The following is a 26,771-nucleotide window of genomic DNA, read 5'->3' as shown; positions in this document are numbered from 1 at the left end:
CAGTTAGAAATTTTGTCTATGTCTGGAGGCAGCGCAACTAAAGGCGCGCAGATACCTTGACTTTATTCAATAAGTATTTGAGGAACAGTACTTAATGACTTCCAGCAAGCTTTACACATAATTTCATACCTTACCGAAACTTTCTCCCGCTGACACCTGCCACAAAATGATGAAACGAAAAGAGTTTATCGATTACTACGTTTTCGCTGTTCAAGCACTAATACTTCGGTTTCAAATATGACGTTTTATTGCTACTTTACTGCTGACTCTATTCGCAATACAGTCAGCAGACAGTATCGCACCACTGAATGTACATACACAGTTCTACCTTTGCACAACATATAGTTAAGGAGATATGACGTCATAGACATTTGGTGCGTGAAAAACTAGCTTCTGCTTAGAATGACGTGCAGTGAAACTTCAACATCAGGCATGACGTTTTAACTTATTACTTCTTTACTACTAACTCTATTCGGAACACACTTTGCAGATGCTATCTACGTAAGTCACTGAATGTAACTACAAAATTGTCATTGTACTACACGTAATTCAGGAGATATAACGTCATAAACATTGGCATAAATGAAAAACTTGCTTTTTCGTAAAATGGAGCTCAAGTTACACAGACTTTATTCATCCAATGTTTGGTAATGAGAGCAGTTAGCTATTTCCAACAAATTTTAAACACGATACCAAATCTTCTCTAAACTTTTTCTCGCCCGCATATTCAACGTAAAATATTTAAGGCATTAACTCGTTTGTAAAATAATCTACATCTGCATCAAAACTCCGCAGATCACCTGACCCTCCCCCCTCCCCCCCCTTTCCCTTTTTCATTCGTGAGTGGCGCGTGGGAAGAATGACTCTCGGGAAGCCTCTGTATTAGATATAATTTTTAGAATTTTTTCATTGCCGTAAGTTTACGAAATGCGTGTGGGAGAAAGTAACATGTTGTCCGACTCTTCCCGGGAATTACTCTCTCGAAATGTCAAAAGCAGACCTCTCCGTGATGCGCAACGCCTCTCTTGTAGCGTCTGCCACTGGATTTTGCTCACCACCTCTGTAGCGCTCTCGCACCGATTAAACGGTCCCGCGGCGAAACGCGACGCTCTTCTATCACTCCTACTTGGTAAGAGCCCCAGACTGATGAACAATATTCAAGAATCGGTCCTACAAGCGCCTTGTAAGCCACTTCCTTCATGGATGAGTTACATTTCCTTAAGATTCTTCGTATGAATCTCAGTTTCGCATCTGCTTTTCCTACTATTTATTTTATGTGGTCATTCCATTTAAGACATTTGATGCTCTTTTGCATATGGAAGTTCGATTCTTTGAAGAAGGGTGGTTTTAGTGGTTGAAACTAAGCCAGCACTAACCACTGTAGTACAGATTTGCATTCCCATACTATACACTACTGGCCATTAAAATTGCTACACCACGAAGATGGCATGCTACAGACGCGAAATTTAACCGACAGGAAGAAGATGCTGTGATATGCAAATCATTAGCTTTTCAGAGCATTCACACGAGGTTGGCGCCGGTGGCGACACCTACAACGTGCTGACGTGAGGAAAGTTTCCAACCGATTTCTCATACACAAATAGCAGTTGACTGGCGTTGCCGGGTGAAACGTTGTTGTGATGCCTTGTGTAAGGAGGAGAAATGCGTACCATCACGTTTCCGACTTTGATAAAGGTCGGGTTGTAGCCTATCGTGATAGCGGTTCGTCGTATGGCGACATTGCTGCTCGCGTTGGTCGAGATCCAATGACTGTTAGCAGAATATGGAATCGGTGGGTTCAGGAGGGTAATACGGAACGCCATGCTGGATCCCCACGGCCTCGTATCACTAGCAGTCGAGATGATAGGCATCTTATCCGCATGGCTGTAACACATCGTGCAGCCGCGTCTCGATCCCTGTGTCAACAGATGGGGACGTTTGCAAGACGACAACCATCTGCACGAACAGTTCGACGACGTTTGCAGCAGCATGGACTATCAGCTCGGAGACCATGGCTGCGGCTACCCTTGACGCTGCATCACAGACAGGAGCGCCTGCGATGGTGTACTCAACGACGAACCTGGGTGCACGAATGGCAAAACGTCATTTTTTTCGGACGAACCCAGGTTCTGTTTACAGCATCATGATGGTCGGATCCGTGTTTGGCGACAACGCGGTGAACACACATTGGAAGCGTGTATTCGTCATCGCCATACTGGGGTATCACCCGGCGTGATGGTATGGTGTGCCATTGGTTACACCTCTTGTTCACATTGACGCCACTTTGAACAGTGGACGCTACATTTCAGATGTGTTACGACCCGTGGCTCTCCCCGTCATTTAATCCCTGCGAAACCCTACATTTCAGTAGGATAATACACGACCGCATGTTGCAGGTCCTGTACGGGCCTTTCTGGATACAGAAAATGTTCGAGTGCTGCCCAAGCCAGCACACTCTCCAGATATCTCACCAATTGATAACGTCTGGTCAATGGTGACCGAGCAACTGGCTCGTCACAATACGCCAGTCACTACTCTTGGTGAACCGTGGTATCGTGTTGAAGCTGCATGGGCAGCTGTACCTGTACACGCCAACCAAGCTCTGTTTGACTCAATGCCCAGGCATATGAAACCGTTATTACGGCCAGAGGTGATTGTTCTGGGTAGTGATTTCTCAGGATCTATGCACCCAAACTGCGTGAAAATGTACTCACATGTCATTTCTAGTATAATATATTTGTCCAATGAATACCCGTTTATTATCTGAATTTCTTCTTGGTGTACCAATTTTAATGGCCAGTAGTGTATGCTGACGATGAGGAAATAGAACATATGAGGAAGTAAAGGAACTGATGAAATGTGGATGAAAATTTGATCGTCGCCGATGATTGGAATGCTACTACAAGAGATTGTTTTGTATCTGTGCAAGGCGCTGTGAGGGCACAGGAGCGACCGGACACTGTCTCCGCAATATCGTTTCTTCCAGGAGTGCTAGACCTGCTACTTTCACAGGAGAGCGTCTCTGTAGTTTGGAAGGTAGCAGATGAGATATTGGTGGAAGTAAAGCTGTAAGGAGAGGTCTTCAGTCGTGCTCGTGTGGCCCAGGCGTTAGAACACTTACCCGCGAAAGGCAAGTTTCCCGGCTTCGAGTCTCAGCTCTGCACAGAGTCTTAATCTGCCAGGAAGGTTTCATATCAGCGCACACTCCGCTGCATAGTGAAAATTTCATTCTGCAAATGAAGTGCAGTTTTGTAGCGATTGCTAAGTCTTCAATACTTCCTTTGGTGTTTGACGATACTATATCTGCGGTTCGGTAACGTCACACGCAATCATTTCTAGAAATGCATGAGTATTCTACAATGAATAAAAGGTCTGCATCCCAGAATCTGTGGAAGACTAGACATGTGTTATCTTGTCAGAGATGAAGACTTTGTTTCAATGAACCTTTGCAAATGTTTTCCATGCAATGAGCCGGCCGGAGTGGCCGAGCGGTTCTAGGCGCTACAGTCTGAAACCGTGCGACCGCTACGGTCGCAGGTTCGAATCCTGCCTCGGGCATGGATGTGTGTGATGTCCTTAGGTTAGTTAGGTTTAAGTAGTTCTAAGTTCTAGGGGACTGATGACCACAGCAGTTAAGTCCCATAGTGCTCAGAGCCATTTGAACAATTTTTCCATGCAATGAAGATTTTTGTGTAAACATATTTCTGATAACGAAGGTTATCTGCCTTTGCATTAAATTATTTTTTTAAATTGTATGTGGCAGAGGCCACATTTTTCGCTTCTGTGGTTCAGGCCACGTTTTCGCTTCCAAGTGGAGTGCAGCTCCATGTTTAATCCGTGAACATTTCTGCGTGCGTGTGTGTGTGTGTGTGTGTGTGTGTGTGTGTGTGTGTGTGTGTGTGTCTGTGTGTGTGGAAGGATAGTTAGTAGAGGCCCTAATTCCGGCCTTGCTTCTAATTTTGTCCCCTAGGAATTTCTGTTTTCCACAGTTTGTGTCGGATGTTAAGCTGCGTGTTAATGCGTGACCTCATTCCATTGTCTTGTTAAGAGAGTCTGTTGTGTGCTGCACGTTTCGCTTCCGTGTGGAGGGAATACATTTCTTGCTCTTAGATGAGTTAATGCAGTAGTCAAATTAACATCCGATTATTCCTAGAGATAGCACTGAGTGGCGTTAAAATATTGGGCTGTACTTCAGTCGTGTGTTGCATTTACTGGAGTGTAAATGATATAGTCACGACTCTGGCGTATGTTACTGTAGCGGCTATTATAACAAATCTGTAGAGGTTCATAATTTCGTCGCCCTTGCAGTTCCTATTTTCGTACTAGAGACAAAATTTGGAATTGTTATTAACATTTAATTTAATTTTCTATTTATAAAAACTATTTTACTTTTTTCACTTGGGAAAATGCAAGTGGCGAGAAACAGATTCTTTGCAGGGAATGCTTGATTTGGTGTAACGATACTTGCTCTTGAACCACACAAACATACAAATTCATATGTGACATGTGTTTAGAAGACTGAAAATAACTTGAAAACATTATTCATTCGTGGCCTTTGTGGGGAAACAAGCGCTGTATCATTGTAAGAGATACAGAGGCGACCGAGTATGCCAGGGCTTTCCCCATTTCACTGCTATACTAGCGCCACGTCGTCATAACCCGCCTGTGCGTAGCATACAAAGTATTGCGCCATAATTTAAGGCTGCTATTACACTATCATATTTCTTTGACAAAGAAATATGATCAAATATTCGTCAAATTTCTTTTACAAAGATCTTTGACGTGGCGCTAAAAAGGGGTATTTCACTGCCATTATATTTTTCGTCATTTTTCAAGATAGCGGATAACAACTTGCTACTATGCGCTGCATTTGTTAGTATCACAATAATTGCATTGTGTGTGTTTGGAATTAAAGCGGCGGAAAAAAGGTAACACACTTGGATGAAGCCATAGGTATTACTTCTAGATACTAAAAGCATTCAGCAAAATTTGTTACGAGAGCTGCAAGTGGAGGACGTCAGGTTTTATAAATAAATTACTTACGAATGGATGACAGTGTATTTCAGTATTTGATCAGTAACGTAGCTTCTCATTTCATAAAACAGAATACTCTCTTGAGAAATGTTATACTTGCAGAAGACAAGCAAACTGTGATACTACTCTAGCTTACAACACAGCATTCGAATATCACATTGAACATTAACCAAAATAATTCCAGAAAGCTGTGAAGCGATTTGTAAAGCAACGAAGGGAGAATATGTAAAGGTAAATAAATGTTTAGTACACTACAAGGGCAATAAGAACTATTTTTATTTCTGAATAATTTAATTAATGGAATTAGTCTTCCAACAACTACAAAATTAATAAAAAAGTACGAAAGAGATGAAGCGCTTTTTAACTTGTGGCATCCAGAGTTAAAAAATAGGCAAAGTAGAATGGAAAGCTAAGAAAGAATTTTTTTATTTTAGAGTGTGATCACATCCTTTATTCCGGCATGCTGAAAAGTTGCGTGGATGTTTCCAGTTGTACAGGTGGATGTACGTAGCTGTGATAGTTGACATATGTCGCCTGCAGCATTTTACACTTGCTCATCAACACACAATTAATAGCATGCACTGTGCCCCTTGATTTTCCACTTCTGCGGCGAACAATTAACTTGGATGACTAGAAGTCAGGGCAATAGACTATTTTACATGGGGCTTACCGTAGAGGTCACCTCTGAACTGCTAATAGTGCAGTTTCTGATACGGACATATTATTGTGTTTGTGCACGTGAACTTTTACTGAATATTTTAATCAGTTGAAATTCAAAACTTGTATTTATAGTCATAGTGCATGGTCTCACTAAGTAAATAGCAAGTAGGAACATTTCCTTTCAGTGAGCACAAGAAGAATGTGGACTTGCAGACTGGAAATTATGGCCAGTATGTTCGCCATTGCTTTCTAGTTGACCACAAAAATAGTTTTCAGGCTCTTGAAAAAACAGCGACGAATATTCATAATGAAAATACCCGCGTTGTCCCACACCTTCAAGTGATTTACAATAGTGAAAGTGTTTGGCAATATTAGAATAAAAAATATGTTTCATTTAACTTTGGTTTTGAGTATTTTTATGGAGAACGAAATTACGAACACTATCTTATATATGGTTTTTTTCGGTGTTAATGTTGGTGCAAAATTCTGACTGCAGTATGTTATGACAATTTAATTGTAACTTGTCTAGAAATGGGGAATAAATTCAGTAATGTATATACAAATCTTTTGTCTTTTCCGCCACTTTTCAAGGATTGTACAGGTCCTAACCTACATAGGTGGCAAAATTTGTGTCCCCTTCCTTATGATAATCGACGTCGTGGCCATCACAGTCGCCGAAAATTGTTTCGGAAGAAAAAAGCAGGCGTGCTACCTTAGGGAGCTCTTCGGCGTTCAGGGGATAGTTTTAATATGCAAAAATGCGTTCTTTAGTTCAGACGACAGGTCCCTTGAATAGGAATAGCAAGGACATGAAACGAAAGCAGTAGTTGATAAGGCAGTGAGACGGGGCAGTATCTTATCCTCAATGTTATTTAATCTGTACGTTGAGCTAGCATGAAGGAAACGAAGGACAAATTTAAAAATTCGGCTAAGTGCGAGTAGGACTTACGCGCAGAGGATTCCGTACAAACGTAATTATGTGTACAGATAGTTCATCCATACCGGGAAACGAGAGCATCGACTATTTTTGCCTGTTATTCATATCAATACTTTCAAGATATCGGTCCTGGGAATTCCAAGACTTTCGAGGATGATTTAAAACTGTGTATAATTTCGCATTCGCTATTGGAATTCTGTAATTATTTTATTAATTTTGAGTTACGTTAAAATACTATTTTAACTGGCAATTGCATTTATGTCACATATTTCGGTACTCGCAAAATCACTGATCAAAACCAGTAGGGTGCTTCCCGTTGATATAGATTCATAATTGTTAATTACATCACCAGGAGACCGTATACCTTAGTATGTGGCGTAGATGTCAACACGATACGTCTAAGCATTCCTGAGAAAAAGGTATCTTAACAGTCGGATAGACATAAAGGCAGACAGACTACAGAGTGATCCTGTAAGGATTCCGTTTCTACCGATTGAAGTATGGAAACCTGAAAAAGGAGAAGAGTATGGAGAAGAAAAAATAATTTGAAGTTAGCAGATGACACTGTCATTTTGTCAGATACAGCAACATTTTGAAGACAAATCGAACGGAACGGATAGTCTTCAAAAAAAGTTGTGAGATTAATGTCAATAAACGTTAAACAAGGTTAACAGAATGTAGTCGAATCAAATAAGGGACTCAATGAAGTTTCTTCTCTAAATCCTCGCACAAACGAAAAAATGGCTGACATCGAAATAAGTGTCCAAGGAATAGAAAAGCAACTGGAATCACTCAACAGAGGAAAGTCCACTGGACCTGACGGGATACCAATTCGATTCTACACAGAGTACGCGAAAGAACTTGCCCCCCTTCTAACAGCCGTGTACCGCTAGTCTCTAGAGGAACGGAAGGTTCCTAATGATTGGAAAAGAGCACAGGTAGTCCCAGTCTTCAAGAAGGGTCGTCGAGCAGATGCGCAAAACTATAGACCTGTATCTCTGACGTCGATCTGTTGTAGAATTTTAGAACATGTTTTTTTCTCGTGTATCATGTCGTTTCTGGAAACACAGAATCAACTCTGTAGGAATCAATATGGATTCCGAAAACAGCGATCGTGTGAAACCCAACTCGCTTTATTTGTTCATGAGACCCAGAAAATATTAGATACAGGCTCCCAGGTAGATGCCATTTTCCTTGACTTTCGGAGGCGCTCGATACAGTTCCGCACTGTCGCCTGATAAACAAAGAGCCTACGGAATATCAGACCAGCTGTGTGGCTGGATTGAAGAGTTTTTAGCACACAGAACACAGCATGTTGTTCTCAATGGAACAACGTCTACAGACGTTAAAGTAACCTCTGGTGTGCCACAGGGGAGTGTTATGGGACCATTGCTTTTCACAATATATATAAATGACCTAGTAGATAGTGTCGGAAGTTCCATGCGGCTTTTCGCGGATGATGCTGTAGTATACAGAGAAGTTGCAGCATTAGAAAATTGTAGCGAAATGCAGGAAGATCTGCAGCGGATAGGCACTTGGTGCAGGGAGTGACAACTGACCCTTAACATAGACAAATGTAATGTATTGCGAATACATAGAAAGAAGGATCCTTTATTGTATGATTATATGATAGCGGAACAAACACTGGTAGCAGTTACTTCTGTAAAATATCTGGGAGTATGCGTGCGGAACGAATTGAAGTGGAATGATCATATAAAATTAATTGTTGGTAAGGCGGGTACCAGGTTGAGATTCATTGGGAGAGTCCTTAGAAAATGTAGTCCATCAACAAAGGAGGTGGCTTACAAAACACTAGTTCGACCTATACTTGAGTATTGCTCATCAGTGTGGGATCCGTACCAGGTCGGGTTGACAGAGGAGACAGAGAAGATCCAAAGAAGAGCCGTGCGTTTCGTCACAGGGTTACTTGGTAAGCGTGATAGTGTTACGGAGATGTTTAGCAAACTCAAGTGGCAGACTCTGCAAGAGAGGCACTCTGCATCGCGGTGTAGCTTGCTGTCCAGGTTTCGAGAGGGTGCCTTTCTGGACGAGGTATCGAATATATTGCTTCCCCCTACTTATACCTCCCAAGGAGATCACGAATGTAGAATTAGAGAGATTCGAGCACGCACGGAGGATTTGCGACAGTCGTTCTTCCCGCGAACCATACACGACTGGAACAGTAAAGGGAGATAACGACAGTGGCACGTAAAGTGCCCTCCGCCACACACTGTTGGGTGGCTTGCGGAGTGTAAATGTAGATGTAGATGTAGATGTAGATCAGATTAGGAGATGAGACACTAAAAGTAATAGCTGTATTTCGTTATTTTTGGCAGAAAAATAATTGGCAATGGCGAAAGCAGAGAAGATATGAAATGCAGACTGACAATAGCAAGAAAATAATCTTTTAAAAAGAGATTTAGTGTTGTCGGGAGATATTTGTGCAAAGCGTAGCCTTGTGTGGAAGAGAAACGTGGACGATAAATGGCTGAAACAAGAAGAGAATAGAGGCTTTTGAAGTGTGGCAATACACAAGGATGCTGAAGGTTAAATGCTTAGATCTAATAGCTAATAAGGTATTGAAAAGAATCGGGGAGAGAAGATTTTTATGGCGCAGCTTGATAAAAGAGGGGCTAAATTGCTAGGACACACCGTGGGGCATCAAGAAATCCTATGTATGGTAATCGAGGGAAGTTTGGAGGCAAAAACCGTAGAGAGAACCAAAACTCGAGTACAGTAAGCAGATTCAATGGATACAGGGTGCAGAGATGAAAAGAGGATGACGCGGGATGGACTAGCATGGAGACCCGAATCAAACCAGGTTTCGGACTGAAGGCAACAACACACATCACACCGTCACGAAGGTAGCATCACAGGGACAGTCTTCGGGGAGTACATTGCGCGCGTCATCACTGTACCTGCAGAAAGTGTCATCACTTCTGTCTCTAAGCTGGTCGTAGGTTGTGTTCCAAAAATGAAGCATAGATACAGAAGTTATGACGCTTTCTGCAGGGCCTGACCATCATTTTGCAGGACATTGGTCAAGCACGTACAGCGCAAGCTGTTACTGATTTGTTTGAATCATGGGGCTGCTAATGTTGTACCACCTACTGCACTCCCCTGACTTAAGCCCTCGTAAGTTCAACTCGATTTCTAAACTGATGGAAACACTTCACGGCATCGCTTCAGAACTGCTACAAATTCGTCGGGCAATAGACCGCGCCGCTCGAACTGTCAACGCATCGGGCACTGCTAAGAGTATCCTACGACTTCCGTATCGCTGGGAACGGGTTATACACAATGCTGGTGACTACTTTGAAGGTCAGTAAAACTTTTAAATACGTATCTACTTTGTACGAGCTGTAAATACATAGTTACACTATTAAAGTTCCAATCCTCGTAGTTTCTATTCTAGTCTCATTCGTGCAGGAATAAACTTACCTCCGGGTTGTACACGAGCAGTCGCCTCTTGGTTTTCTTCGAAATTCGTCCATCATATAGACATGTCTTTTGGCTCCACCTGAAACAAAAAAGGTCAAATATAAGTTCTTCCGTGTCTGTTAAGGGTATATGGAATGAGTTTTTCGATGAAAAAATCGATTTTTGGGTAAATGCATTTTCGAAAAATTTAGACTCTCCCGTTTAATACCATGTATAAAATATTTGGATGATGTGACTAGAACTATTTTAAATAATTTTTTAAAATGATTTCGACACACGATGTTCCGCACCTTGTATATGAGACGCGAAATATACCTGATATAGACAGCCTTGCCAGAGATATAATTGAGCACAAGAGAGTTAGCTTTTCTGTTGGCTACACTGCTAGACAGTTGACAATAGATTCTGCACCATTTGTATTGTTTCCTTTGTGAGTACATCCATGTTATTGTTGTGAAAGTCGTATGTGGAGAAATCATTGAGTTTTCTTTCCTTCAACATGCCAAGACCTAGTCTGAAGGTATTTAGAAAGCGTTTACATTGGCGCAAGAAAGTAAAGTGTACTAAAAATTCGTCTGATTTATCTTCATCAGTATCTGATGTCCCAGTAGCGACTAACCTCAACACTGGTAGTGATACATTGAGTGATGCTGCTGCCACTATACCGGAAAGTGCTTCAAGAAGAAAACTAGCTGGAATTGAAGAAGAATATAAGGAACTAAATGCTGGGACTACAAAATATGAGGTAATTAACGTCTATTTATTATCAGACGTTTTGGAGAACAATGTGTGCTGCAAAGAATGTGGAAAATGTGGTGTTTAATTGAAAACAAACTTACATGTAGGACTTGCTTGTGAATTAGAGTTGATGTGCAGTTATTGCAAACACAGTGTTACTTTCTTCAATTCCTCACATGTTACTGCAGATACAGGTAAACTATACGATATAAACATTAGACTGGTTTATGGATTACGGTATATAGGAAAGGGCAGGGCTGCAGGTGCCATGTTGTGTGGTGTGATGAACCTCCCTCTTCCACCTTCAAAATTTAACAAACACATAATTGCAATAAGCTCTGCTGTAGAAGATGTGGCACAGGAAAACATGAAAGATGCTATTGAGGAAGCAGTTGTTGAAAATATTAATAGCAGAGACTTGTCCATAGCTTTTGATGGAAACTGGCAGAAGAGAGGCCACACATCTCTGAATGGTGTAGTAACAGCTACAAGTGTGGACACTGGTAAGGTAGTTGATGTGGCAATACTTCCCAAGCATTGCAGATGCAAGGAGAAAATGAAAACTAAACATGAAGAGGAGTGCATGGCAAATTACTATGGGTCAAGTGGTGGTATGGAAGTTGCTGGTGTAAGAAGTATTTATCAACGCTCAGTAAAATGGTACAACGTTAGATACATAAATTATCTTGGAGATGGTGACTCAAAGGCTTTCAAAGAAATTGAGGAACTGAGACCCTATGGTAACGATGTGAAAATTTCCAAACTGGAGTGCGTTGGCCATGTTCAGAAAAGGATGGGATCAAGACTTCGACGGCTCAAGGCTGGCATGAAAAGCAAGAAATTGAGCGATGGAAAAACTTTAGATGGGAAAAATAGACTGACAGACGCTACAATAGATCATATTCAGAAGTGCTATGGTCTAGCAATAAGACAGAATACAGCAGATGCAGAATTAATGAGCAGTCTTGGCTTTGTTTTTTCATACAGCTTCAAACAATGAGAATCCCCAACATGGGCTATGTCCAAAAGGAGAAGATAGTTGGTGCAAGTACAACAGAGGCAAGGTAACTAAGAAACAACAAAATCACCGTCATCACCTGCCACCTGCCATAATGGATGAAATAAAACCAATCTTCCGAGACCTCGCAGATATTAGTCTACTAAAGAAATGTCTTCATGGCCGGACTCAAAATCCAAATGAGTGTGTGAACCATATGATATGGAATAGACTACCTAAAACTGTGTTTGTGGGTATAAACACACTTCACTTCGGCGTTTATGATGCTGTTTCATCATTCAATCAGGGCAATATAACAAAGTGCAAAGTTCTGCAGAAGTTGGGGCTCTGTGTAGGACTACGAACTGCCGCAGCTATGCTTTGTTTGGACAAGGAACGGCTCAGGTCTTCAGATAATGCCATAAAAGTATATTCAAAGATGGCTAGACAGCATAGCAGAGCCATCAAGAGGAAGCTGTTGGACGATTCTGATGATACAAGCTATGGAGCAGGCTTGTACTGAAGTAAAAACTTCGAAGCTAATTTCCCGTAACTTTAGTTTTTTTGTGTATAAGGTATATTTTCTCAGGGCCTATTTATAGTAGAAAGATGAAATTTTCTGTAGTTGTTCCTTAAGACCTTCTAATATATCTGAATTAAAAGATATGTGGAATTATTTTGTATTAATGGATGTAAATTTTAAAATACTTGTTAAAATGTATAACTTTTTTTAACATTTACAAAAAATAAAATATCTGAAAAACTATACATTATTTTTTCAAAATTAATAATTCAGCATAAAAGCAGAACATATCTCTGCTTTCTGTGAAAAAATCAAGAGTATCGTCCAAATAACAAATGAGAAAATGTTTCTAACTTTTAGCTCAATTTAACATTGTAAGCATAGGGCGTTCCGTATACCCTTAACAACAACAACTCCGCAGCCGCCTTTCAGTGTGTGCGGAGGACACTTCTGGTACCACCATGAGTCAGAAAGACCCTTTCCTATTCCAACCGCACAAGCTGAACCGGGAAGAGAGAATGTCGGCAACCTTCTGCATGCCTCAAATTTTCCAGTAATGACCATTTTGTGAGAACAGGGAAGAATAAATATGGTGTCTGACTTTTCTTCAAACTTACTGTCTCGAAATTTTAACTGTAAGGCTCTCTGTATAGAAAGCCTTCTAGCGATGTCTTCGGCTAGAGTTTGATGAGCACATCTTTGGCTTTCTTGCTCTTACTAAATGGACCAATGACGAAACGCGCCGCTTCTATTTAGATATTCGCAATTAAACTTAACTGGTATGGGTTCTTGACTGACGAGCAGTACTCGAGATTCTGCCTAATCAGGGTTTTGTGTGTGCCTCTTCCACGGGTAAGTTGACATTAACTGGCAATCTTCCAGTGACGCTCAGTCTGGCGTTTGCTTTCTTTGCGGCCACTTAACCCCGCGCTAGACGGTTACGGCTACATTATATGACTGTTATTTCAGTTTGCAGGAATTTATTACCAATAGTTTAATCGACCAATTTTGCAGATAATGCATAACTTGTATTTACGATGAAGGTCAACAGCGAGATTTTTGGTACCCCATAAAAGAGATTCACGGCACTGTACACCCCGACAGTGCACAGTTAATGTAAAACGGTTCTGTGAATTACGATCGCAGGGAACATTACGCCACGCGTCTGTTTAAAACAAAACAAATGTAACTTGCTTCCTTCTCGAGAAGAGGAAGGCGACTTCTTCGGTAAGGCTTATGTTTCAGATCACTTTACCGGCGTCTCCATGATATCAGAGTGCGAAAATGTATATTATTTCTTAAATAACTATTGAGTTGCTTGAAAAACGTCTTAATGTCATTTCATAGTACCTTTAGAAATTGAACCTGTTACAAGATTTACGTGTTCTGTCTAATTTGTTTCAGTGTGGCGAGACTACTTCGCTACTAAGGAAGTGATGAAATTGTCGGTCGTTATCGCCACTTTTAGTGCATATCGCACAATGAATGCAGAACCCGTCTTCACTTGACTTTAAACGAAGTCCGATGGCAGTTTTAGAAAGTAAATATTCACTGTCGTGCATCACTGCGTCCATGGTAATGTGTTGCAACTGCTTCAAGCTACGTGAAATAGTATTGTCTCGCTATTACACATAGCTACTGTAATTTCTTTCCCGCACTAATTTGTCAAGCAATAAATTAATGAATCACTGAAACTGCAGACCTTTTAGCTTCTTAACCGGGAGGGCGATTATATCCTGCCTCAATCGTCGACCCACTGCATGTCTTGCTGCGTTCACTACAATCTTCTGACGTTGCGACTCTCCTACACAGGGTATAACAAAAATATGCCTCTAAATATTCAACTGGTAGTAGAGGATGTTTTGAAGAAAAAATTCTGGGTAGTAACTCATATTTAGAAATATTATCCAACGCTACTGCAGAGGAGATCGTTGAGATACAGGGATTAAAGCATTCCAATAGGCCATCATATGTGGCTTTCTACACTGACGGAGCGTTAAGCGGAATATTTGGTAACTGATCTGACAGCATTCATTATGCCTGTCCTTATAACTTTCATGCTCCGTAAAGTCGTTGGATGAGATTTCCGGACGTGCGCTGTTATCCTAAAGCTGTTCCTCATAAGCCCCTTTATCATCCCTCTAAGTTTGTCGGTATACTTTCTTACAGATCAGCAATTTTCTGCTCTGCTCAGCGATCACTCGCACAGGTGGTAACTCTGACACTGGTGAAAGAAACAGGACGTTCCTATGGTCCAGTGAACGGGGAGCCAGACCTGCAGTACAGAGCCTAGCGCGAGAAAACAGTCCAGGGCGCATCCCGAATCAAGAAACGTAAACACAGCTAAGATCAATCACATTTATTATAAGTTTTTTTCATTTTTATGATAAACAAGTCAGTGGACGGACCCATGTGACAGTGGCGCCGCCCTCCACAGGACCATGCTGTGCTCGTGGTGTATCTCTGATTTCCCTCCATATTGACGGTCGGGCTGGGCATAAAGCTCGAATCACTGTCCGATACTAAAAGCATCATCCACGAATATCCTCCTTAAACCATCTGTATACAAGGTGATTCAGCTGCCCCTACCGCTGTCATTTTATGCAACCCGCGGTGTTATAACTGGCCTTCGTAAAGCACGTACGAGATTTTCATATTCTCTCGCTCGCTATGCGCAAACTGTTAGTCGTACAGAAACAATGAACGGGACATTCTTGTAGGCAATATAATGTAGTTAAATTTTGTACAGGGATATGGTTTCGCTGGAGGCCACGGTTTTCGTGGTATTTAAGACAAAAATACAAACGTGACCTTCAAACGCACATCCACCCCACACTTATCCCTCAACAGTCTGGATTTCCAGTAGACTGTTCGTGGCACTTGCTGCTGTCACTGTAGGACTGATAGTTTGCGCGTAGCGAGCGAGAGAATATGAAAACCTTGCGCATGATTTATGAAGGCCAACTGTAACCTTGAGGGTCTGCATAAATGTCAGCATAATAACCAACAGACGACGCTTCATATGATTCAAAAGCAACAATTACTATCACAATTGATTTTTAGCAAAGACGATGATTTTTTTTATCAAATACTAAACATGTAGGCCGTAATTCATCAACAATATCTGAAGTTGAGGGAAAAATAAAGTGAAGAGACTGTACAGCATGTCAGTAGGTATGGTAAGAAATTGCCGTGGGATGTTGTCTGTTAGAATTCCTAATGAGGTCGGACGATCGCAGTTGAGTTGCGACCTCAGGTAACACCATAGTCAATGATCACACATACTGAGGTCTGAGGATCTCATTCCCTCTCTCACTACAGCTCGTTATATACACGATCTTCATGCAGCTCCACTGACTGACGTACATGCCACATGTTGGCCGGTTTTTCCATTCGCTCTTTTCTCTCAGTAAAACCCCATGTCGTTTCAGGCATGCGCGTCATTTTCACTTCTGTACCTACATCACTCCATGAATTAGTGCAGTTTCATTTTGAGTCACACTGTATGTTGCCATACGGTGTGGAACATAAAGGATCTGACGGACAGGTTGAGCAGCAACCTGTGGCTATTGGCAGATGACGCTATGTTGTGCGGAGTGTCGTTGAGTGACCGCAGGAGGACACAGGATGCCTTAGACAAAATTTCTAGTTGCTATGGTGAGACGCAGCTTGTTCTAAATGTAGAAAACATGTAAGTTAATGCAAATGATTAGGAAAAAACTATCCTGCAACGTTCGAATACAGGGTTACTAGTGTTCTGCTTCACACAGTCACGTCAATTAAATATCTAGACGTAACGTTGCAAAGCAATATGAAATGGAACGAGTTTGTGAGGACGGTAGTAGGGAAGACGAAAGGTCGACTTAGATTTATCGGGGGAATTTTAGGAAATTATGGTTCACCTACAAAGGAGAGCACTTATAGAACAAAAGTGCGACCCATTCTTGACTACTGATCGAGTGTGTTCAGGACCTCCACCAGGTCGGTTTAAAGGAAAACGTCGAAGCAACTCAGAGGCGGGTTGCTAGATTTGTTACAGTAGATTCGATCAACAGATTCTTTTCACGAAACGCTATTCAGAAAAATTTAGAGAACCGGTATTTGAAGTTGACTGCACAGCGAATCTACAGTCGCCATGGTACATTTCGGGTAAGGACCAAGAAGATAAGAGAAATTAGGACCCGCACGGAGGCATAAACCTAGTTGTTTTTCCGCACTCTATTTGCGAGTGGTACAGGGGACCTTCCTCCGTGCGCCGAAAGGTGGCTTTGAGTATGTATGTAGATGGAGAAACCAATATGAGTTGCTCTACCTCTTCTTCTCTTCCTTTCTCTAGCTCAGACTCTGGGAACGTTCTTGTGTAAAAGCTCTTCAACACTCCCTTCGAATACTCCAGAATTACTTTTTCTCCTGACGATTTCATCAGATTAAAAACGACTTAAACGTGTAGTAATTGGAAGCAACACGTTATGTCTATGTATTTCACTTATCAAAAATAGGGCTTAAAGGCCGTCTGTTACATCTAACTGGAAATCTTTGTTGAGTGAACATTACAAGATACGTAGCACGTGAACGGTAACTGCTACTATTACTACTACTACTACTACTACTACTAATAACGATGATGATAATAATAACGGTCATGATGATGATTCATATACTAATAAATACCATGAACAGAATTCGATATATGTTCGTCTTGTTAACATTAATTAACATCTTAAATTTTCTCACTACCGCCTTATCGGGTGTGAGTAGTGACATCTAACGGGATTTATGGCAGCAGTACAGAAGGAAACAAATATAGAGAAATTGACTGTTCGTAGGAAGCGCGAGAAATAACAGACCGTGATTAGGAAATGAGACGATAAGAAGATACCAGAAATAGATAGAGATGTGAAAGGATACCCCACTGGAAGAAGCAGAGTTTAGCGCTTCGTAGACATGCATACCTAATATATGGAGCTTATTAGTCGGTTACCCTCCTTTGCCCAGTTAATAATTTTTATCAAATTGGAAAATAGGTGAAATACGTCTATAGTGTATAAGAAAGACTTAGTTTCTCCACATGCTTTTATAACGATGAATAACGCATTTAAGGAATGAAGTAAAAACTTTTACAAATACATTATAACATTAACTCCACACAAAACTTGATTATACACAATAACTGCACCCATCCACACACACTTCCCTAGCGGCTAAATGTTGTCGGCACTCCCACCAACCGGAATAGCGTCCCCGGAAAATGCTATTATTCGTTTTCAATCACGCTACGCTGTTCAGACAGATCATGGAAACTGAATGAGGAAGGAAGTTGACCTGAACAAGAGAAAAGCGAAGTTTAGATACCTCTCCGGCTATCCAGACTTAGGTGAACGCTGGAGAGATTCCTCAAAAATTAAATAAATAAATAAATAAAAATGCGGGGACAGTCGATTTTTCCCCTCATTCTTGTCCTGTCTGAGTTTGTCCTATGTCTCTAACGACCTCGTCGTCGACAATACAAACTCTAGTCGTCCTTTCTTTTCCCACTGTTATGTCAGCTTTCTGCACCTGCACAATTCTGTTGCAGTAGTGGACATAATGGGCAACTATGAATTTAGAAATAATTTGTTCTTGAAGCATTGGATCTCAGCACAATGCATATAACTTTTTAATATGCCTGGGTCGCCACCAGTATGTCAAAGCGACTGGCTTGACTCACTATATGCAGTCATTTTCAGGCCTTACAACTGCTGCCACAGCAACTCATCAGCGTTGTATAATGACTATTGGCCATAGCAAGTATAGAAAGTCGTCATTAGACATTCGCAAGTAATTGGTTGAGTAACGATTGTGTAGCTGCAAGCTGACCGCATATAGCTGACGAAACTGATCGTCTTGTAATATTTGTAGCGATGTAGACATATTCAAAAGTTTCAGGCTTTAATGGTGTTCGTACTACTGCTGGAAACTGCGCGACGAACCCTAGAAACCATGGATATTTGCAACAACGTGATATTTGTTCAGTTGTTTCGCACAACTCTTCAGCATTTAGGAGTAGTTAAGTTTGATAATGTTATTTATGGCGTAAAGATATTCAAAGTCATAAATCCGGAACAGTAGCAAAGGATCCACGCATTACAATTACGTTCTGCTCTGAGGCATTAATGAGTCCCTCTAGAGCAATAAACACATATGTAGTGTAGTTAATTTAGCCTTATCAACGTTTGGAATATTCTGTGTTGCGTTGGCAGACTCAGGAATAAGAGCGAAATTTGCACGAAGATACTAAATGTGCGCGCCACATCGCATGGCGTTCTATGGAAATAGATGACGTTCCTCTTAAGTGTCGCCAAGTGTTTTTTCTCTAATCTTTCCGAATACACTTACAGTATTTCGCTGCGAATAACTGGAAACAGCTCAAACAAAACCGTTCATAAGCATAGCGTTGCTACTGACGAGTCACGATGTCGAAACACATCAGCCGCAATGTGACTGTTCGAACCACTGCTTCTCCTTCGCCTTTCGCTGGAATAGTCAATGAATGTTCTTGAACTGATTAGCATACTAGTGTAGCCTGACGTTGCTCTGTTGATTGGAAACATAAAATTACATTAGACAATATTTTCTTGCAACAAGAACCAAAATGAACTTTTCCGTCCATATTGGGCAAATTTTGTCTTATTAAGCGAAAATTTTTTGGTTCTATTCCACAAATACACCACAAAAGTCAGAGTCAGATGAAAAGCTCCTCGACTAGTAAGAAAGATAAGGACGTAATTGTTACTGAATATTGCTGTCTTTGTTCCCATACACAAAGAAGCATAGAGTTGCAAACGTAAGGATGTTCAACCGTAACTTCTTCGAGAATCTTGCAAAGGAGCGTACACCACGAACATAGTCGTCAAATGTGAAGTGGTAACGGTGTGTGACTGCCATACAGATATCGTTTGTCTCAAATGAACTCATACTAAGAATGATGACTGAATTACGGACATATCTGAGAACACGTAAACGCTGTCGCAAGGCCGCGGGATACACGCGAAGAGTCATCGCTTTAAGCAAATCACGAGGGTAGTCAGTCCATATGTGATGAGCGCCAAAGCAAAAGATTATCGATCGATGTGGCCCTCCTGTGGCTGACGTTGTAGATCTACACTCCTGGAAATGGAAAAAAGAACACATTGACACCGGTGTGTCAGACCCACCATACTTGCTCCGGACACTGCGAGAGGGCTGTACAAGCAATGATCACACGCACGGCACAGCGGACACACCAGGAACCGCGGTGTTGGCCGTCGAATGGCGCTAGCTGCGCAGCATTTGTGCACCGCCGCCGTCAGTGTCAGCCAGTTTGCCGTGGCATACGGAGCTCCATCGCAGTCTTTAACACTGGTAGCATGCCGCGACAGCGTGGACGTGAACCGTATGTGCAGTTGACGGACTTTGAGCGAGGGCGTATAGTGGGCATGCGGGAGGCCGGGTGGACGTACCGCCGAATTGCTCAACACGTGGGGCGTGAGGTCTCCACAGTACATCGATGTTGTCGCCAGTGGTCGGCGGAAGGTGCACGTGCCCGTCGACCTGGGACCGGACCGCAGCGACGCACGGATGCACGCCAAGACCGTAGGATCCTACGCAGTGCCGTAGGGGACCGCACCGCCACTTCCCAGCAAATTAGGGACACTGTTGCTCCTGGGGTATCGGCGAGGACCATTCGCAACCGTCTCCATGAAGCTGGGCTACGGTCCCGCACACCGTTAGGCCGTCTTCCGCTCACGCCCCAACATCGTGCAGCCCGCCTCCAGTGGTGTCGCGACAGGCGTGAATGGAGGGACGAATGGAGACGTGTCGTCTTCAGCGATGAGAGTCGCTTCTGCCTTGGTGCCAATGATGGTCGTATGCGTGTGTGGCGCCGTGCAGGTGAGCGCCACAATCAGGACTGCATACGACCGAGGCACACAGGGCCAACACCCGGCATCATGGTGTGGGGAGCGATCTCCTACACTGGCCGTACACCACTGGTGATCGTCGAGGGGACACTGAATAGTCCACGGTACATCCAAACCGTCATCAAACCCATCGTTCTACCATTCCTAGACCGGCAAGGGAACTTGCTGTTCCAACAGGACAATGCCCGTCCGCATGTATCCCGTGCCACCCAACGTGCTCTAGAAGGTGTAAGTCAACTACCCTGGCCAGCAAGATCTCCGGATCTGTCCCCCATTGAGCATGTTTAGGACTGGATGAAGCGTCGTCTCACGCGGTCTGCACGTCCAGCACGAACGCTGGTCCAACTGAGGCGCCAGGTGGAAATGGCATGGCAAGCCGTTCCACAGGACTACATCCAGCATCTCTACGATCGTCTCCATGGGAGAATAGCAGCCTGTATTGCTGCGAAAGGTGGATATACACTGTACTAGTGCCGACATTGTGCATGCTCTGTTGCCTGTGTCTATGTGCCTGTGGTTCTGTCAGTGTGATCATGTGATGTAGCTGACCCCAGGAATGTGTCAATAAAGTTTCCCCATCCTGGGACAATGAATTCACGGTGTTCTTATTTCAATTTCCAGGAGTGTATGTGGCATCTTTACATCGGCAATAGAAGTGGTCACACGGGCGAGGCCTGCTGACGTGTGGCAGGAGAAGCTGCTCTAGATATTGTCCGTGCTTTCACCAGCGCTCACGTTGCGGCCTCCTGAAACTTTGTGATTTCTTCTTGTCAGCTGAGTGCATCCGAATGCCATTAAAGCAGAAATTTCTAAGGCCGATATTACAATATCAAATTTATTGGACATAGCTTATTTGTCAAGTGTATTGGACGTAGTGTAATAGGGGACTTTTGTCAAATGTCACCTTTCGTCCAGTTTATTTGATCAAATCTCGCGCCTTTTCTTAGATTTGCCTAAGAAATCGTTCGTCTTCTGTTTACTGAGAAATGTACCCTCTAGGAGCGCTAATTCGCTGCAGGTGTCTGACATTTAATGTTTATGAACAAGGCTTCAAAATTTATATGGCGCTTCGCGTATACAACGAAACTGATAGAAATGTACGAGACAGATGAAGCACTGTATAACTTGCTACATCCAGAATACAAGGAAGCGAGAGTATAAATAAATTGCGGTGGCCATTAGCCGTAATGTATGGCCGGGATGTACCACCGTGGATGTAAAGGAGAAAATCTACAACTTTTGTAGAAATAAAAATATTTTTTAATGCCTGTAGTATGCACTAAATAGTTATTTGCCTTCAGATATTCCTCTTTCACAGCTTTATGAATAACTTCACACGTTTATCGTATTATTTTCGTCACTGTACACTGCGGTATTCGTGTGCTATACTGTCAACTATAGTAGCCTCCTCCTGTTGCAATAAATCGCAGAGTTACGAAAAATCGGTCTTTTGTGGATATAACAGTTCTCAAGGGAGTGGTCTGCTTATAATGTGAGGAGCCACTTTCCTAAGCACATGCTGAAACCTTCTCTCATCTGTTTGTAAGTAATTTTCATACGGCTTTACGTCCTCGGCTTGCAGCTCCCGTAACAAATTTTGTTGTATGCTTTTATTATCTCTCAGTGAAACCCACAATTTCACCCAAGTATATTTCCTTTTCCTTTTATTCCGCTCCTCTTCCAAATGTAAACACTGTGCAACTGTGGTAGAGGCAACTACAGAACATAGTACCAAGGTAATTACCGCCATTCTGAATCTTTGAAGAAATACTGGACGACAGTGTAATACTAACGTTTGCACCACGTCAGAGATGTTTGTCAGAGATCTTTGTCCAATATTTGAACAAATGTCTTTGTCAAATATATCTGAAAGTGTAAAAGTGTAATAGCCCCCTTACGATACGCGTCTTTCTGCTTCGTCAGATCATTCCCAGCCTCCGTGCGTGTTTCGAGGGTGCTTGAAATAAAAACATTAAAAGTACAATAAAATTCTTATAACTGCACTATCGATTTGTCAGTTGGCAGGAATTTTGATCATGTTTCAACAAATGACTATCAATTGGCAACCTGTTGTTGCATCACAGAAGAGGACGTTGCGACTGAGCAAAAATGACCGCCTGTTGTCGCACCGTCTTGGAACAGCGATCTGTGATACGTTTTTAGAGCAGTGAAGCAGTTAAAACCTGGAGAAATGCGACGAAGGATGAAATCTCAGCACGGTGATTCGTGTATGTTCCTGCAGCAAGAGTACGATCGGTGCAGAGATTTTAAAATTTTTGCTGTAGGCGTTACTCGCACAGGCCAGGCACACCGCATAGTGACGAACGAAAACATTACCGCAGTGGAAGAGGTTGTGAATGAACACAGACGAATTTTTGTAAAAGAAATAGTCCCTATCGTGGATATTAGTGTAGGTTCAGCACACAATAATATGCATCATCAGGTGAGATTCAGCGTAGTGCCCGCAAGATAGGCGCCACATCCGTTGACTGCTGAGCCGAGAAATCTGCTTGTCGATGCCTCGTGAGGAAATTTTGCGTAGTTTCGAGGTCGAAGGTAATGGGTTTCTGTAGAACTGTCTAAGGAGATGAAACATGGGTGTCCATCGCCATTCTTTCGCCAAAACCAGAAAGTTCCACACTCAACCGTCGGCGGCAAAAGTCTCTGTTTGGATGCGAAGGAGGTAATTTTGGAGCATGACATGGAAAGGGGGTAACAGTGACCAGTAATTCATGCTGTAATTTGGTAAAAACTCACTGCAATTAGGAGTAAACGACGAAGCCTACTCGCTGCAGGTGTTTTGTTGCTACGCGACAATGTTCGTCCCCATACACCCAGTTGAACGGTAGCAACAATGCAGGAAAATGTTTAATTTCGTGAAACTGAAAAACAAAAGTGATAATACAGTAAAGTCTCCTTTGAAGGTTATATATTCCTTCATCCTTAAAATTTGAAGTAAGTCCTACTTGCCGTGAAATCATTTACGTCTCTTTTTGTTTCAAAATAATTCTAATATTTTGTCAAAATCCAGTTGCCTGTCATCCATGAAACTGAGATTCTTGTTTCTTTTTAAGGAAAATTAGGTAAGTGAAATAAATTTCTTCTTCTTCGCTGTAGCATATTTTCTTTTTAAAAATTGTATCCTATTTCGAGAGAATAAAGTACATTTAAACTACTAGTAACATAATGAGTAAAGTGTTACTCTTAATTACGAAGTAAAAACTAGAGGATTCAGCACTCTTCAGACTGGTCTTAATATCTCGTATTCAGGGATACCATGCTTTTGCTCACTTTGCAAAACTGTTTTGATAATTCCGTTTTCTCCTGTAGTTGATCCTGAAATGTTGTCCGTTCACCCTCTTCACTCCTGAGATACAAGAAATTCACAGGAATTTCTTCTTTTCATATTTTCCAACAAAGTAATAAACAACCATGACAGAAATGCAAATGAAATATTTTTGATGATTCGCTAAGGCGTAAATGGAGGTCCACATATGTGGACCTCAAGTCTCACTTATCTTGAAAACGTACTAGTCTTTGCTTTGTATTCTCTTTCTCCTATATTCAATCAAAAAACTGTAATCAGCAATATCGATATATTATTTGAAACAGTAAACTATATATGCTGTAGCACACAGAAAATAGGATTCTTAATGTTAATATTTTTGAAACGTAAGTTTTCCAATACAGATTTTTGCAGATGCTCTAAAACAGCTTCATAAATCCAAGAACATGACAGTCACACAATAATTTCTGGTAAGTACGAATTTTCTACTGCCAGTAAATAAATCTTCGCGGTTCGTTTTATCATTCGCTTCAAACCAATTAATTTTTCACAATACATAAGTACATTACACATTTGACGCACATTTATTTCGTCTTGAAACTGCAGCCAAGTTTCCTGCATTTTGAAGCATTCCTTGCCTCAACATATTTGGCAGTTGGCTAACAGTTTAAAACCTAACTTCGGCAGTTGGTTGTAGCACAGTCCTTCGTGACTTTTTATTCGCATTTTCTACAGCATCTACATCTTCGCCATGAGAGGAATTCATTGTACAAGGACGTCCTCTTCTCCTAGTTACCGGTACGACATCTTAACGTTCTTATTGTTTAACACTCGTTTCATCAAGCTCTGAAGGACAATTTCAGTCAAAAACGTGAATTCGTCATCTTCTTAGTCAGATAATTCCACATTGTTGTCATTAAAACGAGCTTCTAATTGTTCGTATTTGATGTATTACTGTAGAGTGTAGAAACGTCAGTTATTTCAGTATTCCATTATCGAAGACCAAATTTAAATTAGCATTATTACCCGAGGTCCACGTACTAGAACCTTCAGTAAATGGGATATTTCATAGTAACGAACAAAATTATACCCATCTGAACGAATTTTCAACATCAAGAATAATACGGTATCGACCGTTATCCGATCGGATGCACTTTCAAATACGCATACCGCCGTAGCGTTCCCTAAACCCACCAATGCGCCACGAGGGCGCTGCCACGGAACGGTTACACCGCTGCCAATGAGATGCAAGCATCCCCTCTCCGGAGCTCCACCGGCGGGTCTACTTAAGTTCGAACATTCATGCACCCCCACAAACCATCAAGCCACCAGGGGAAGCGCCCTAGAGGCGCTAGAACTTCACCACCTGCCGAGGTTCAACCCTCAATTATGTGCTTCTAGGTCTGCATCGCCCCCATTTTATGTGTTTGCTAGTTGAATAACATTTACAGTGCTCAATATCTTCCTGAATACATTGTATTGAAGAGTGTCAGACGTACAAATCTTTTGTAACTGTATATGTTTCAACAATTAGAGGTACTGTTAGCAACTGACGCTGCTAAGACAGCAACAAAGTTGTGTACTATTTTTTCTATTTGATACGCAATGTAGAATAAATTAATATGTCAGTTCTCTCTCTATGTATAGCATTTGTTCCTCGCTCATGTATCCACTAAAGAACCACACAGATGCAGGGAAGACGTAACAAATAGCAAACGTCAGAAAAAACCACATAATTTCAGTCTAATATTTGGACATAATAATTATTTACACACCTTTTCGATGTGGAAGTAAGCATTTTATGCATACGACTAGCTGTAAACAAACTCAGGAAACCCACCTCAGAAGTTAAGTCGCATAGTGCTCAGAGCCATTTTTGAAACGTTGCAAAGTGCTGTGCCCTGGTTTTAAAACTAAGAACTAGAAGGTCCACATTCGCAAATCATCAGTCTATAAGCTGAAAAAATACGCCTATATACGGAGAAAAAAATGGTGAGTGAAGCTCCACATGTGCGCACAGAGGTTAAATTCCCTAAAACTCAGTGTTGGTGACATCAACACGTAGTGTACGAATCACCCAATAGCCAGACGATCAGTTTGGTTTTAGTAACGGAAAAGGCACCAGAGAGGTAGCGCTGATGTTGCGGTTGACAGTGGAAGCAAGGTTAAAGGAAAATCAAGACAAGTTCATAGGATTTGTTGACGTGAAAAAGGTGTTCGACAATGTCAAATGTCAGATGGTGCAAAATGTTTGAAATACTGAGGACAATAGGAGTAAGGACACGTTCATAGGATCTGTCGACGTGAAAAGGCGTTCGACAATGTCAAGTGTCAGATGGTGCAAGATGTTTTAAATCCTGAGGACAAGAAGGAGTAAGCCATAGGGAAAAACGGATAATGTACATCATGTGGACGAGACAAGAGGGGAGAATAAAAGACCAAGAACGATGTGCTTGGATTAAAAAGGGTGTAAGAAAGGAATGTAGTTTTTCGCCCCTACTGTTCAGTCTATACATCGAAGAAGCAATGATGGAAATAAAAGAAACGTACCAGAGTGGAATTAAAATTAAGTGTGAAAGTATATCAATGATACGTTCGCTGATGCTATTGCTATCCTCAGTGAAGAAGATCTACAGGGTCTGATGAGTGAAATAAACAGTCTAATGAGTACAGAATACGGACTGACAATAAATCGAAGAAAGACGAAAGTAATGGGCTGGCTCAAATGGTTCAAATGGCTCTGAGCACTATGCGACTTAACTTCTGAGGTCATCAGTCGCCTAGAACTTACAACTAATTAAACCTAACTAACCTAAGGACATCACACATATCCATGCCCGAGGCAGGATTGGAACCTGCGACCGTAGCGGTCGCTCGGTTCCAGACTGTAACGCCTAGAACCGCACGGCTACTCCGGCCGGCGAAAGTAATGGGCAGCAGGAGAAATGAGAACAACGACAAACATCATAACTGGCAATCACGAAACAGATGAAGTTAAGAAATTCTGCTACCTGGGCAGCAAAATAACCCACGATGAACGAAGCAAGGAAGACACAAAAAGCAGACTACTGGCAAAAATTCATTCCTGGTCAAAAGAAGTCAAACGTAGGCCTTTATCTTAAAAAGCTATTTATGATATTGTATTTGGAGCATAGCATTGTTTGGTAATGAGATGTGGACTGTAGTAAAACCGGAACAGAAGAGAATAGAAGCATCTG

The 26,771-nt window shown here is 41.8% G+C and overlaps 1 protein-coding gene across 5 annotated transcripts in view; it reads right to left on the bottom strand.

Annotated features, from left to right (window-relative positions):
- LOC126174781 (axotactin) overlaps window positions 1–26,771 on the bottom strand; it is a 567,513-nt gene that overhangs the window by 361,049 nt on the left and 179,693 nt on the right. For all 5 annotated transcript variants that reach the window (XR_007535484.1, XR_007535485.1, XM_049921127.1 and 2 more), the window contains exon 2: window positions 10,073–10,151. Coding sequence is in view for 3 of the 5 variants with exons in the window: in XM_049921127.1 (XP_049777084.1) it covers window positions 10,073–10,128 (56 nt within the window). In the remaining 2 variants the exon portion in view is untranslated. The remainder of the gene's footprint in view (window positions 1–10,072; window positions 10,152–26,771) is intronic.

This window comes from Schistocerca cancellata, chromosome 3 (genome assembly GCF_023864275.1).
Source record: "Schistocerca cancellata isolate TAMUIC-IGC-003103 chromosome 3, iqSchCanc2.1, whole genome shotgun sequence".
Lineage (NCBI taxonomy): Eukaryota > Metazoa > Arthropoda > Insecta > Orthoptera > Acrididae > Schistocerca > Schistocerca cancellata.
This window is presented reverse-complemented; position numbering and strand designations above follow the sequence as displayed.